A 15118-nucleotide genomic window follows, 5' to 3' on the forward strand; every position below is an offset into this window, starting at 1 on the left:
TTCTCACAGTTCTCCAGACCATCACCAACATGAGACAGGTTCTACTGCTTTCAAAAGCACCAAAGAAAAACAATGTTAGTCCACCTCAAAATTACAATATAGCCATCATTTAAACACCCTCATTTTGTTTCAAACGTGTGAATTACTTTCTTCTGCCGAACACAAAATAACAGTTTGAGAAATGTCTACTCTCAATACAATGGAAGTTAAAGGTTACCAAATCTGTTTGGTTACAAAAATGCTGCTGTGTTGTCTTCTGTGTTCTGCTGACGAGAGAAAATCATTCAGGTTTGGATGACAGGAGGGTGAGTAAATAACAGAATTTTCCTTTCTGAGTGAAGTATATCTTTAAGTAAATCTTCTTAATGTTGAAATACTCCCTCCTAACCCATTTTGATGCGCAGAGACATCTATACTTAAGCTGAGGTTGTATTCACAAAGAGTGTAAACAGTGTAAAACATTGCTCTGTTTATTTGAGTGGTCCGGGACATGTCACCTTTCAGCTCAACCAATGGCATGGGTTTGTGGTGGGACTACCTGTTTGTGAGCACACTCCCGGTCTACAGTGTGTTTGTAGATGAAACCAGTTTGGAAGGAATCATTTTTGCATTTCCATTTAGTGCGGTTAGAGGGCAGAAATTATATACCACACCTTTAAAAATTCCCAGTACCATAAAGTCAGCATGAAAACAATATGACTGTTTTAAGAGACTTTTGAAGTCTTAAAGTAAATGATTAATCAGTGTCTACTTCAGAGAGAAAAAAAAATGTTTTAACATTTTCTAAAAAAGACTTTCGTCCTCTGCTGACATCATCAAGCCCTTTGTTTTAGCTCCGCCCCTTCAAATGCAAAGGTCCATCTGGCAAATCTCCTTTCATGATTATAGCCTACCTTATGGTTGAATAAATTCTCATACCGCTTTACTCAACAAGTCAAACTGAAATTGAACTCCATTTAATGTTGTCTTTAAAGTTAACTTCTAATGCATGCTATAGCTTCAATTCTTCTCAATACACGTGTGAGAAATGAAGTTGGTGAGTGTCATTGTCATCTAAGCCTCTATGTACCATAGCAATGTGCTCCAATCTCCTAATCCAGTTTCCTGCAGGTTGTAACACCTGGCAGCATTAATGGACACACAGTATTAGATTCTGTGAGGCCAGGCCTTCCTCCTGAGCCAACCATTCATTCAACTTCACTACACTTCCAAAATCTCATGTTTAACCCATCTGTGTGCATGAATACAGACATTTCGGCGTATCTTTGTGTTTGTGTGCCCCAGAACTGTAACATAACCCTCACCCGAAGTTTAACTGCAGGATCTGGTCACGGTGTATGTGTTTTGAAAAATAACAATAATAGTGTACTTAGCATATGTATTGTTCATTATCATCATCTCTGATTACTGTAATAGTATTAATCACTTATTTTTAGCTTTCCAAGTTCTGCTAGGAAGTCACAATATGTTTGTCTGCCAAACTCAGAGAAGCATTCATAAATCAAGAACACAGACAATGTCTATTTATATCCATGGCTCATACAACCAGAGTAAAGGCAGACGACCCTGTATGTCCAAATCCCCAACTCTCTCTCAACACACACACACACGTGTGCACGCTCTTCTCCGCCCCTTGCTCACACACTCAATCTATTTATACATCACGCCATGACCGCACCATTCTAGGAGCACAGAACAGCAATAGGACCCTGGGTGATTCTCTCCTTCTTTAGTTGCTCGTCTGTCTGTCCCTCCCTCCCTCCCTCTATTTCTCTGTCAAACATGTTTAATGCACAAAACACAAATGGCTTTCATACGGAGTCCTCCTCTGCAGTGCATAATCATAAGTCTGCTGCATCTTGCAGTGCTGCTCTAATCCAGTGTAGGACATATTTTATTCTATTTTATTTACATGCCTCATTTTTCTCATTTTGTAAAGGAAGAGCCAATAATCCCTTTAGGACACAACTATATAATTTTGAGACTTAACAAGAGTCAATCTCATAAAAATCTGTGAGTGTTTACATGCACAATCTTACACTCATTATACTTATTAATCAAACGACATGCAAGTGCTTTAAACAGTTTTATTTTTTCAGGTAAATGTTTTCTTTTAAATTGTTAAGAAAATCACATAGGCTTATTTAAATTTTGAATTCAAAACAAGAAACAAACATAATATAGAATGATTTTGATAGTTGTCAGTGACTGACTGTCAAAAAATATCCAGGTCATATTTCATGCTCCTCCAGCATCCTAAATACATTCAGTGTATTCACTATGTATAAACTGTGATTTTAATTAGATTTACTATAATTTCAAACTTTAAAAGGGCATTAAAATAGAAACAATACAGCCTTTATCCCTGTACATGGAAAGCAATAGAAAATGTTGTATCTATGTAAAGTTTAATTGTGTTTCCCCAAAAAGATATGTTTGATTTAACCTGCAGTCTATTAACCTTCTGTGCTATTTAAGCCAGTGTAAAAGATTCTGTTTCTGTAGACTGAATTTTAGGTAACATCATATATCCTGCTCTGCGCTTTGAGAGGGCAGTGTGAATAGGACAGAACCCACCTCTTGTCTGAGATCTTCATGTTTTCTAACAATATTCCAAAGCAATGGACACTGTGGACAAAAATTTTTGATTTGTGGCCACAATACCTTTCATTTTTCACCCACGTTATATCCAGGGCTCTGTACATATTAACTTGACATTAGCTTGTCTAACAAGCACAAACTGTGATAATACTGTATATGTCGAGCGGGGGTCAACCGATGATCGGCACCAATATTAAGTATTTTTATGGTTATCGGTATCGGTCATTTTCAAAAAGCATTTAATGAAAGTTTTTGTCGTGGCCTTGTTACTTTTAATTTTTAAATTAACTAATTTTTTACACCAGACATATACAGTACAGACCAATAGTTTGGACACACCTTCTCATTTAAAGAGTTTTCTTTATTTTCATGACTATGAAAATTGTAGATTCACACTGAAGGCATCAAAACAATGAATTAACACATGTGGAATTATGTATGGAATTATATACATAACAAAAAAGAGTAAAACAACTGAAAATATGTCATATTCTAGGTTCTTCAAAGTAGCCACCTTTTGCTTTGATTACTGCTTTGCACACTCTTGGCATTCTCTTGATGAGCTTCAAGAGGTAGTCACCTGAAATGGTCTTCCAACAGTCTTGAAGGAGTTCCCCGAGAGATGCTTAGCACTTGTTGGCCCTTTTGCCTTCTGTCTGCGGTCCAGCTCACCCCAAACCATCTCGATTGGGTTCAGGTCCAGTGACTGTGGAGGCCAGGTCATCTGGCGCAGCACCCCATCACTCTCCTTCTTGGTCAAATAGCCCTTGATGCCTTCAGTGTGGCTCTACAATTTTCATAGTCATGAAAATAAAGAAAACTCTTTGAATGAGAAGGTGTGTCCAAACTTTTGGTCTGTACTGTATATTGGTTTAAATGATCAGTTATTAGTCTACTTGATCTGTAATAATGACCAGCGCAACCATGAAGAGCAGCATAAATTAGCACCTGCTTTAAGACATGCATATTTGGGCATAAAATAATGGTGCAAATACCAGTAGTTTGACGAGCCCAAGCGTAAGTATATTGCATTGCATGATTCATTTAAATTCTTTCTCCCATAAATTTACAAAATTGCACAATATATAAAAACAATCTGTTGCTACTTCCTTTTTATCGCCATTTTAATTGTCGTGAAAATAATTTCAAAATGCGTCAAGCTGATGAAAAGCTGAAAATAATAATAATAATATCATAATGCAAACAAACTACTTTATTTTATTTACACTAAATACTATTTCTTAATTTTCTTTTTGATCTGGGTTGAAATATGACTGAAATTGTTATTAATTTCTATTATATTAATTTCTAATGAATATGAAAAATAAAAAGAAAGAAAAAATTAATGTTATTCATTCACTCATATAAACATTCATAAAATATCAATCACAACCACAAAATTGCACTGCTCTCTGGTAAAGCTCATTTTCATAGTTAAGGGTTTCTCTGTTAAAATATCGAAGCAAAATGGTGAGAGCTGTATAAGGCTACAGCAGGCACCCATAATAACATCAGCGAAGCAGAGAGAAGATTCACAGCTTCACAAAGACACTGGGGGAAATGAACACAATCTGGTGATGCAACCGCACCGACTGAACATGCATGATTGGCTCCTCAGACAGGCAAAAGCCCTCTATAGGCAAACATTACAATGAGCTTAAAGGAAACACCGTCCAACAGCCTACACAGAACATTGACAGTGGCCCACCAAACCACAAAAATCAATCCATGCTATGCTAATCTATCTGTATCTATTTATCTTTATCATTAATCTTCTCACAGGAGGTGGTGTAAAAATAATATCTGCATGGGTGTAGTGCTGCAAAAGTCACATTTTCTCTCTCCATTAACAGGCTCACGTCCTTGTCAGTGTGACGATGAGTAAAATGAGGTTCACACTGGGAACAAAGCTAGAAAATGAGCCTCTAGTGTCTTTTCCCCTCGTTTCATCATGCAAAGGCTTGACTATATTTTACATGCTTCCTAAATAAAGATGGAAAGCCATGTGGGCTAATACAATGTAACAAACATAGCACAGATTTTCATCACACTATTTGACAGCATATATTTAGTGTCTTTACTTGACAGAAACATGGTGTTACCTAAAATTCAGTCCACAGAAACAGAATCTGGTACACTGGCCAAAATAGCACTGAAGGTTAATAGACTGCAGGTTAAATCATTTATTAACTGGAGCTGCTTTAAATATACTGCTACATGATGTGTATAATGACTCTAGATTATACTAACAAGCCTTTGTTTGATCCTAATCTAATCACTGCAATCCTGCTTTGAGGATAAACGGACCAAATCAGTCAGGCTGACAGAACATAAAGAAACAAAGATCCTTGACCAGGAAAGAAATCAATACGAGTATATCAATATCATCTGACTCTTAAAAATCGAATTCTTGGCAACATATGAATGGCTAACATATTAAGTGGTAAACAAACCCGTAGCCTGAAATGAGATAGTTGCCAATGAGGTACAAGTTTGCACAGACACAAAGCAGTGTATATTACCAAAATAATGCAGCGTTGTTCACTGATGTGTCAAAGGGGTTGAACCAAACTCTAAGGATAACCTTCCCACTGGGCCTGAGCATTGACACAAGCAGCTGTCAAACACAACACAACATGTAAGAAAAAAAAATGGCTATAGTCAACACACCAGTGACCCTCAAATTTTAACAGTCCTAAAGTATTGCACAACAGGCCTTAAGATGCATAACATCAAATTAGAATTAGGCTCTTTATAACAGTATTTGTGCTTCAACTAAAAATAACCAGGGAACATGTCAATAACATTTCAGACAACCCAATAAAGCCTTTTTACAAACCTAATCATTCACATATATGCTACAACAAAAGAGCTCTTTGATATTTTGACATGGAATATCACTAATTTAGTTTTAATGGCTACTTTATAGTTCAATTAAATATCATACAAGTAGGCTTAACTGTAAAGCACACTTGTTGTGCACAGTTTATATATGTGAACTTCGGATTTCCATAGAATTAAACGGCAAACACGTGTAATTTGTTACCAGGAACGATATAGGCCTAAGTTAATTGGCACTAGTGGGACAGCGACTAGGTGCAAAAGAATAAGTCTTGTAAATAATATAGAAGTACTAGACTAATTAAACAGATACAGGTCACTACTGGAACAATGACTAGTATAATGTATGTCCAGTAAAATTAAAAAGACAGCAGTCACTGTTGGATTACTCGCCTGCAATTATATTTTTAAAACATACCCACTAAAAGCTCATATAAAACGTGTATGTGAGTGCTACTTCTTAAAAAAGACTGCTTTATCATGTATTCTCTAGAAGCATGTACATAGTTGTTAAACAAAAAGTACATCTGCAATGTGTAAATTCACAGACCACCCTGAGGCGACTGGGTCGTTCGAAACGCCAACTGTTTAAACAGCTTAACGTTAGTGTTGTGGAATTCGAATTCATTATTATGACGAATTCGGCGCTTCGAAAATATTCGCTCAGATTCGAATCATTCGATAGCATACGTCAGCAGAAATACGCACATGTTCGTGCGTCAAATACGCAACAAAAACATTTTGAACGATTTGGAACGAGTTTCGTGGTGAAGCGGCGCGTGTCCTTGCATAAATCATCTGATAGCGGATAACAAAACACACTTATGCAATGCGGAGTAAATTACCAAGCAATTCATTGCAATGATGTAGCTTTTTAGCTGCCCTTACTGCCCTGCCGTGGCTAGCTAGCACCAGCCTCAACTAATTCACCGAAATGGAGTTCAAACCACAAGCTTGGCAAATCAATAAAACTTGATGTTCTTGCCATGGCAATAGGTAAAACTAGGTGTCCGAGAGCTAAACTCTCCAACCGTGCTCATGCCCCAAGCTACTCTCGCTAGCCGAATTCAGACATGATGTTTTGCTAAATGTCAACCCATTTTGACATCCCTCTCTCTTTCTATGCAACAAAGCAAAGGGGACGCTAAAAAAGCAGTTCAAACTAGATCGGGGAGATTGCACATATTCGAGCGCAGCGAACCAGCCAAGGCCTACGGGTTGACAGTTCAGCGCGTCACATCTGTATACCTTTGTAATGCACCCGCAGGTTGTTCTGTGAGAGCCCGATGTAGCTGTACTTATCCTTGGGGCTCCAAGATCGGGGTAAGGGGGTCTCTTCCTCATTCACGGCCGGGTACAGCCGCTTCAAACGCTCGTTTAGCTCATGCTCTTGATAATTAAAAGCAGGATCTCCTGTTAGCAGGCTCCCCGCTCCAAGCTCTGCCATTTTTGTTTATGTTTTTGTATTCCTTCAAGTGATCCTACCCTGTTTTGCCAATCCGCTAAAAAGCAGAGAGCGCTAGACTTAGGAGAGAACAGCAGCGGTGAGCTATCCGCGGATCACAGCCGCTCCACAGTGAGTGTGGGTACTGTAGTTGAACACAAAGCCCTGCGCAGTGCACACTTCTCTTCTTCTTCTTCTTCTTCTTCTTGATTGGCGGTTTGCAACTATTTCTTGTGCGTGCACACTTCTCACACGAGGGAAGTGCAATTAACTACACGACCCATGTAGGGGTTGTAACACGCAATCTAGGATTTGTAGTTTTTATCACAACTCCTAATTCTATAGTCTGAGCATGCATATACTTCATTTAGATTGAAAGTAAATCGTGTTTTTTTACATCTCGAACCAGTGGATTTATTCAAATACGTGATGATGGAAATCATTTTCAATAACTTACATGTTTGCTATATTATTCATCTTTTTATGTAACAGACTTCTTGTAATTCTTATCCTAAACTGTTGGTCTGTGAAGATGTAGTTTACTTTAATAAATTAATCTTAATAGTATTCATTGTTTTCCTGGTTAAACTATTAAAATAAAGAGTTAATTCATTGAACGTTGTTGTTTTTGTCCTTTTCTTTAAAAAAATAAATATTCATTTTAGGACGTTTCTACTTGGAATATATGTTTACGGTTAAAAACAAGTGCATAAAATTCAAAAGAAAGTTCACATTTAACTCTAACAAGACATTTTGTTCTACGAGTTAAGCACTCTACAGTCTAAATAACCGACGGGCTTAGAAAAACAAGTCACTGTCTGTGGTGTAATCCAGTCGCATTAGCCTTTACTGCCGTTATAAATAAAAACACAAATGTTATATCATACCAGCGAAGTAAGCCTTTTAAATATTTACCAAATATTGTATTTACATATTAACACATACACGCGAATTTAATGCGACACATATAATGTTTTAGACGACAAGTCACGTTATTGTTTATACAGGCACACAGTGGGCGCCTATAAACGGAAGGTCTTTCCTAGGGTCCATCGGTATCATAGCAACCACCTCCCAAACAACAACAATGCCACACTGCTGAAGCTTCAGTTGGGCATTCGCTGATAAATTTGCTGTGGATTATTTTCAAGCTGTTTAGTCGTCCAAATGTCGCTGAAAGACCTACAGCTGCCACCGTTGTTACACTCTGAAAGGCAAGATATAAAGACAGTTTCATTTCATAGAATCATTAATGTTGCTTATACACTAACTAGAAATGATTGCCTAAGCCAAACAAACCAGCGGAAGTCAGTAACTAAGGAACGCTGGACACTGCTAGTCAATGTGTAACTGACAAATAAAATCTTTTTACATCAAGATATATTTAAAGTAAACGTAAAAGTATAAAGTAAATTGTGTATGTCTATAATTGCCATTTCTTTATTATTTTCTAATGTTGAGTTAATAGGCCTGCCGTGTGAAAACTGTTAACATATTATATGAAAAAATAATAAGAAAAACATAATATTTTGGATGAAGTGTCTGTTGTCACTGTTTGACCCAAGTTCGCTGTTTGTTCCCAAGTCTTTCCGTTAGAAGAGGATCACAGCGACACATTACTAACGGGATATCTAAGTCAAAGTTTATAAAAGTAAGCTATAAACTGGCTGATTTATTTATAGAAATTCATATTCGATAGTATTTGAAATATATGATAAAATATTTATTTTGTAGTGTTTGACACCACCATCACATGCCAAATAATGCCAAACTTTAAAACTTTAATTTCTTTCAGACCAATGCGGGGGAAACCTCTGGTAACCTTTCATCCTGGCCTGCTGAAGTTACCAATCAAATTGTCCAAAAGCCCAGAGTAATAAAACATCATGGGTATGGCAAGCACAATACATAGCATCTCAGTGTCCATTCTAGCATTGCAGTAGTTGTAAAACTTTGCCCTTTACCCTACACTTTTCCATGCTTATTGCATACTTTGGTCCTAATGTCTGCATATATGTTGTTCTGCAGATCTCTTACCAAGCCTCGTTTCTTAGAGCAGCTGGAGTCTCATCTGAAGAGAGAATTAGAAGCTTTAGACACACATGGCATCAAAGTCCAAGAGCTCAGACTGCAGGTTTATATCCCACTTTGTAATGGTCTCTTACACTTTAGCATACAAGTTTGAAGTCTGTAATATTTTTTATGTTTTTGAAAGATCTTTTTTACTTGATTTGTATTTACTTGATAAAACAACAAATATAAAAAAGCATAAATATTGCAAAAAAAAAATTTTTCAATGTTAATACATTTTTAAATGTAATGTTCATAATCCTTTAGAAATAATTCTTATGCTGATTCGGTGCTAAAAAATATTTCTTATTATTATCAATGTTGAAAAGGCTTAATATTTTTGAGGAATTTTGGTTTTGTTTTGTTTTGTTTTTGTAGGATTTATTTGAAATACAATTCTTAAAAATAATTTTTAAAGAAAGCCTTTACTATTATTTTTTCTAAATGCATCGTTTCTGGATGAAGTGTAAGTTTCTTTAAACCAAAAAAAAAACTTTAGAACGTTAGTATACAGAGCAGACTTCATATATTACACTGCATCTTACTTTCTTACTTTCAAGTAAAGGGATGTTTGACTCTGTCCAAACAATCCACAAAACAAAATTGATATATAACAAAACAAAATATATATATATATAATATTAAAAAAGTGATTTTCAATACTAGTATTTAAGAAACTATTTTCTTGCTTTTTCCCTGCCTTACAAAGGTTTTCCAGGAGGTGTTTGGATATTTAATTGAAGAATTTAAAACCTATAAGCCTATTTTCTCTGCCATCAAAAATGAGTATGACATCACATTAGGTATGTGCAATCTATTTAGTTATTTTTTCGGGGGTAAAATCTTTGTTCTAGCAGGCTACCACCATTTATAGTTTTTTGTTTCTAATTATATCAGTGTTGTATTAAACAAAAAATTGTAGTAATGCAAAGCATTTAAAATTCACTGTAGCTAACTAAGTTGTTTAATATAATGTCAAATAAAATGCTAATGTAACTCAATTGGTCAAAATTAAGTCATGAGGAACATAATAGATGTGATGTCACTAATCAAAGTGTTAATGTCTCTCCCAGCACATCTTCGTGAACAGATCAGGGATCTGCAACCGTTGCGGGCAAAGCTGGTGCTTGTGTCTGAACAGTGTGAGAAGAGGATTCTGGATCAGAGAGTACAAGAAAGAGATGAGCTCCGAGCTCTGAAGAAAGAGTGTCAGCGCTTGCAGCGTGTCATCGAGAGTATGAGCGGACAACAGACTGCTCTGCAGATTCAGGTGGAGTTCATTTATTATGTCTCTCCTTTTGTAGAGATCTGGCTACCTTGGATTATTCACTATTCTAAGTGATTAAAGGATGTTTTGTCAGTATTTGACAAATGTACAGTATATCGGTTAATGACAAGCATGACATCTCAATGGGAAAGCTTTTTATATGGAATCATATGATCCCATTTTCTATGAGAAATTAATCATATTATGTTGGAGTTTCTCTCAGAATCGTATTAACATTTGAACACAGTTATGTGCTATTGTAATTTGAATTAGTTTATACAGTTTAAATAATTTTTATTTATCTTTCATTTATTCTTATTTCAGTTTTAGTCATTTTAGTACTTAAACTTTAGTTAATTTATGTTTTTTATCTAATATATATATATATATATAGGGTTTATTTTTTAAATCCTACGATTTTTTTACTTTATTTAAGCTTTATTTCAGTTGCTGAAAACAGTTGTTAATATTTTAGTATTTTAGTTGCTGTTAACAATCACAGCACTGCTGCTTCCATAAAGCATATATGACAATAGTAAATATATAATAAATCACAAACTCACGTGTATCTCTCCCATAGGTTGATCACCTAAAAGAGGATCTGGCCACCCAATATCAGCTATACCGGGATGAACGTGATGCACGAAAACTGCTCATCACCAGAATCAGCACAATGACCTCTACCCAAGACACTGAACATGATGATAACAATGAAGGTTATAATGAAAGTTACACGAATGACGATTAGTTCTGAAAACAATAAACAAACATGGAAACAAAAATTTCACTACTGGAATTTAGTGTATGAGAAGAAGGAGCCAGTGGTAGGGTGACCACCTGTCTCAAAATTTAAGAGCTTTGTCACTCCTCCCGCAAAACTTAAGCAGTGTCCCGCTTTTCAATTTTGTGCGTTGGTTTTTTTTTTTTTTTTGCCTGAAATTACAATTCCACAATAAGAAATATAATAATAAAAAAAGTGATTGCCATTTAAAAATCCATTAGTGCAGCAGTCATGTTATAGCTAGTGTGTGGAAAATAACCAAAGGATTCATAGAGAGGGCTTTTTTCTGCTGATGATGACAGGATGGAGCAAAGGAATCAGTGTGGACCTCATCAAAAGTCGTTAAATACAGCTAGGCTGTATTGTTTATTTATTTTCAAAGATGATAAATATTAGCCTGTCTGGAGCTTTTCACAGAGGTTTGCTTGCCAGGAGTGAGATGCAGTAGTCAGCAGGTAGAGTAGTGAGGAGGTGATTTGACAGAAACTTTGCTTGTTCCTCTCAGAGGATGAATCTGAGGATCCTGTGGTGGTGAAAATGGCTTTGCAGGTGTGTAGAGAGGACCTCACCAAAGTCCAAGTTGAGCTTAACCGCCTCCAAGCCGAATACAGTGATGTGGTCCCACGACGAGACTGGGATAACCTCAATCATATGCATGAGGAGACTTTAATAAAGGTATGGAGAAAAATATATAATTTTATCTTTTTTTTATTAATCTGCTACATTACGATTCAAAAGTTTGGGGTCAGTGTTTTTTTTTTTTTTTTTAAATGAATGAATAATTCTGTTCAGCAAGAATGCATTAAATTCATCAAACACCCAAGAAAGTAACTCTTAAACATTAAGAGTGAAATAATGATATGTAATTAATTACAATATTGAATATGATTTCTTTCCATGTTTTAGCTGGGAACCTTACAGACAGACTTTGACCAGTTAAAGTCTGAGTATGACACATTTCTTGAGGTTCATCATCAGGTACTTGAGCAGAGTAACAGATTTCAAGGAGGTCTAGAACAGGGCTATTCAAATCTTGTCCTGGAGGGCCAGTGCACTGCAGAGTTTAACTCCAACCCTAATCAAAAACACCTGAGCCTGTTAACCTGTTAATCAATGTCTTTGGGATCATTAGAAAATCAAAGGTAGGTGGGTTTGATCAGGGTTGGAGCTAAACTCTGCAGTGCACTGGCCTTCCAGGACAAGATTTGAATATCCCTAGGCTAGAATGATAAATAAATAATTGTAAACTCATCTGATTACTAAACCTTAGTCTAATCAACAGTTAGCACCTGCTGTGTTACACTCCAATCCGTCTGTGCTGCAACATGGCTCTGATAACAAACACATTGTTACAACTCCCAGACCAAATTGGGAACAGTGTTCAGGTAACAGTATCTGAATTGTCCAGGCTTTCATATCTGTTCTTTAGGCTTCTGTTTGAGATAATCTTCTGTAATGTGTGTTGTAGACATACTAGGAGGCAGTGAGCGATGTAAAGAGCTCTTTGAAGGTCAATCCAGTCAAAAGAGGCTGGAGATCTTACTGCAGCAGAAGAATGGCCAAAATGAGTTCTTCACTGGTCTTGTAAGTGTTCTTAACATCAAAATTAGCAATAGAGCACTGCAGTGATGCATATTTTTGTAGGCCAGCATGGAAGTTGGTATTATTCAGTAAAAACCCAATAGGATTTTTCCATTGGCTTTTGGGTTACTGCAGTTTTTTTATGGAACAAGTTTATGATTTTCATCTATTTTATCTGTTTAGCCTAAATATAATAATAAATTTAAAAAAAGATGTTAAATAAAGGCTATAAATGAATTACACCAGCTTTGCTAAGCTGAAATAAAGTTGTTTTCACAGGGTACATCCAGTGATGTCCCCATTTATCTACAGTATGATGGGAAACTTAAGAAACTTGAGCTCAAGAAAGCAGATGTAGTCAGAGTTATTAAAGACATCTGGAGGGAAAAAACCTCAGAGAATGAAAAGGTATGTACGGCATACCAATATCCTGTCCTGATTTGTTTAAACAGTCCCTAGTTATGAGTATTTAATGCTGTATTTCTCCACACGTTTCTCTTCAATGGAGAATGATGACTTCAGAGATCTGCAGACATTTCTTCACAGCTATCTTGTGGAACATTATAAGGATAAGGCAGGAGAGTGGGCTTACAGCTTGATGGAAAGCATTCAGAACAATCTTGAAGATGATCTCATTTGCCTTTTTAATGACATCTTGATTGGGAAGGTTTGCACTTAATCTAAATAATAATTTATGTAAATGAACAATTAAGTCCAATGAAAGCAGGTTTTTCAGCTGCCCCCCAAAATATCAGATGTTATATAAATGTTATATAATATAATATAATATAATATATGTATTAAATGTTGCTGACTGTAATTGTGTGGCAGGTTGATGAGAGTATCTACCATGGACAGACTCAGCTGCTGTCTCACTTGCTCAAGGTTTTAATTCAAAGTGACACAACACAATGTGGATCACTAACTGTCTTAGAATTTAGGTGAGCAAAAACTCTGAATTCCTCAGTTGAAAATGTATGATTGTCATCATTATTATTATTATTACATTATGTGTGCTAATTTTCAGTGAAGCATTGAAGAAGGCCTTCCCTCTGAAGGCAGATCAAGACATAGAGGAGCTTTTGGCGGTGGCTCAGACAGAGCTGAAGAGTAACGGAGTGCGCATTGCTTATCAGACACTTTATACAGAGGTCAGTTTGGATTTTTTGGCTACAACCTAATTGAAGTTGAATGTATCCAAGTTTGGGTTAATGAGATATTTTAATGTTTTTGAAAAGTCTCTTATGTTCACCGAAGCTGCATATATTTCTTAAAATATGCATTAAAAACAATAATATTGGAAATAAGATTATGATGTAAAATAACTTTCTATTTGAAAACTATAAATATTTATAGAAATGTAAAAACATTTCCTTTCATGGAAAAGCTGAGTTTTCAGCAGCCATTACATCAGTCTTCAGTGTCACGTGATCACACAAATTTATTTGAAAAATAAATCTTTTGTAAATGTATAAATGTCTTAACTGTCTCTTTTGATCAATTTAATGCATCCTTGCTGAATAAAAGTATTAATATCTTCAAAGAAAATAAAAAAATAACAAATCCAAAACTTTTAAACGGCACTGCGTATATAAATATATGAGAACATCATGCTTTGTGCACATTGTTCCACTCCAGGACACAGATGCAAGACACAAAGAATTCCTGAGTCTAGTTAAAAAACAAGCTACTGCTGAGAGACTCCAGTACATCAGCGAGCTGAGAATGCAACTAGAAGGCAAAGGGTGAGAGATCATCATCTATCCATCCTTTACAAAATGTTATTAAAGATCTCCAATTAAAAGCCACATTTAACTAATCTTTTTTAAATTTCAATAATCGTATTGTCATAGTTTTGACCTGTTCTGTATATCATCAATTTAGGGAAGTGGATGCAGGGCACCTCAGGACTGCCTTCAAGATTATCGATCCTTCACTGGATTCTGAAACTCTGGACTGGAATCTCAGTGTAGCTTTTCAAACAAAGGAGTGTGAATTACAAGATCAAGCTTTGAACACGGAGGTTTTGCTGCAGCGTCTCTCTGTGGCTAATGTAAATAGGGCAGGGCCTAAGTGATACACTACATATATAAACCAAGCATAGCACTAGGGTATAGAAATACCTTAATACTTTAACAGTTTGCATATTGTTTTATAATTAGATAAATCACATATCAAGAATAACACAATTAAAAATGATTTAAGTAGCCTCATGTCTCTGCGTGCTGCTTAAACATATTATTTTTTGCTTTTTTATTAAAAAGAAACTGTCACACGTGTTATACTTACCCCATCTACATCAACAAAGCTATATTAATTTGTATTGTCCACTACAGATTACTTAATAATTATTATGTCAATAAATGGTAAATTTTTATATATTTGCGTGTTTTTTTTGTTTAACAAATTATTGTCATTTATTATTAGCAATTTCCACCTTGTAAATGCAAAGAAGCACTGCATTTGTGAGACTAACTGAACTAAAAAGAAATGTTCTGCACATGTAATTTTAATAGAGTTTACAACCAAATCG

At 35.7% G+C, this 15118-nt stretch overlaps 2 protein-coding genes across 3 annotated transcripts in view; one reads left to right on the forward strand and one right to left on the reverse strand.

Annotated features, from left to right (window-relative positions):
• Positions 1–7250, reverse strand: part of LOC132101462 (ran-binding protein 10) — a 31026-nt gene extending 23776 nt beyond the window's left edge. The window contains exons 1-2 of one of the 2 annotated variants that reach the window (XM_059506451.1): positions 7139–7250; positions 6691–7073 (exon numbers count right to left, since the gene is read on the reverse strand). In XM_059506451.1, the coding sequence (XP_059362434.1) occupies positions 6691–6889 (199 nt within the window). In that variant the 5' untranslated portion in view covers positions 6890–7073; positions 7139–7250. The remainder of the gene's footprint in view (positions 1–6690; positions 7074–7138) is intronic. The other variant, XM_059506452.1, reaches the window with a different exon arrangement.
• Positions 7251–8053: 803 nt separating this feature from the next.
• tsnaxip1 (translin-associated factor X interacting protein 1) lies at positions 8054–14662 on the forward strand. Its single transcript, XM_059507033.1, has 17 exons — positions 8054–8100; positions 8426–8537; positions 8682–8776; positions 8915–9020; positions 9666–9759; positions 10030–10226; positions 10804–10939; positions 11510–11679; positions 11911–11982; positions 12287–12389; positions 12473–12588; positions 12865–12993; positions 13094–13252; positions 13417–13526; positions 13613–13736; positions 14224–14330; positions 14470–14662. The coding sequence occupies exons 1-17, from the start codon at positions 8054–8056 to the stop codon at positions 14660–14662; spliced, it is 2070 nt and encodes a 689-aa protein (XP_059363016.1).
• Positions 14663–15118: the final 456 nt, after the last annotated feature.

The sequence above is a fragment of the Carassius carassius genome, chromosome 23 (assembly GCF_963082965.1).
Source record: "Carassius carassius chromosome 23, fCarCar2.1, whole genome shotgun sequence".
In the NCBI taxonomy this organism is placed as follows: Eukaryota; Metazoa; Chordata; class Actinopteri; order Cypriniformes; family Cyprinidae; genus Carassius; species Carassius carassius.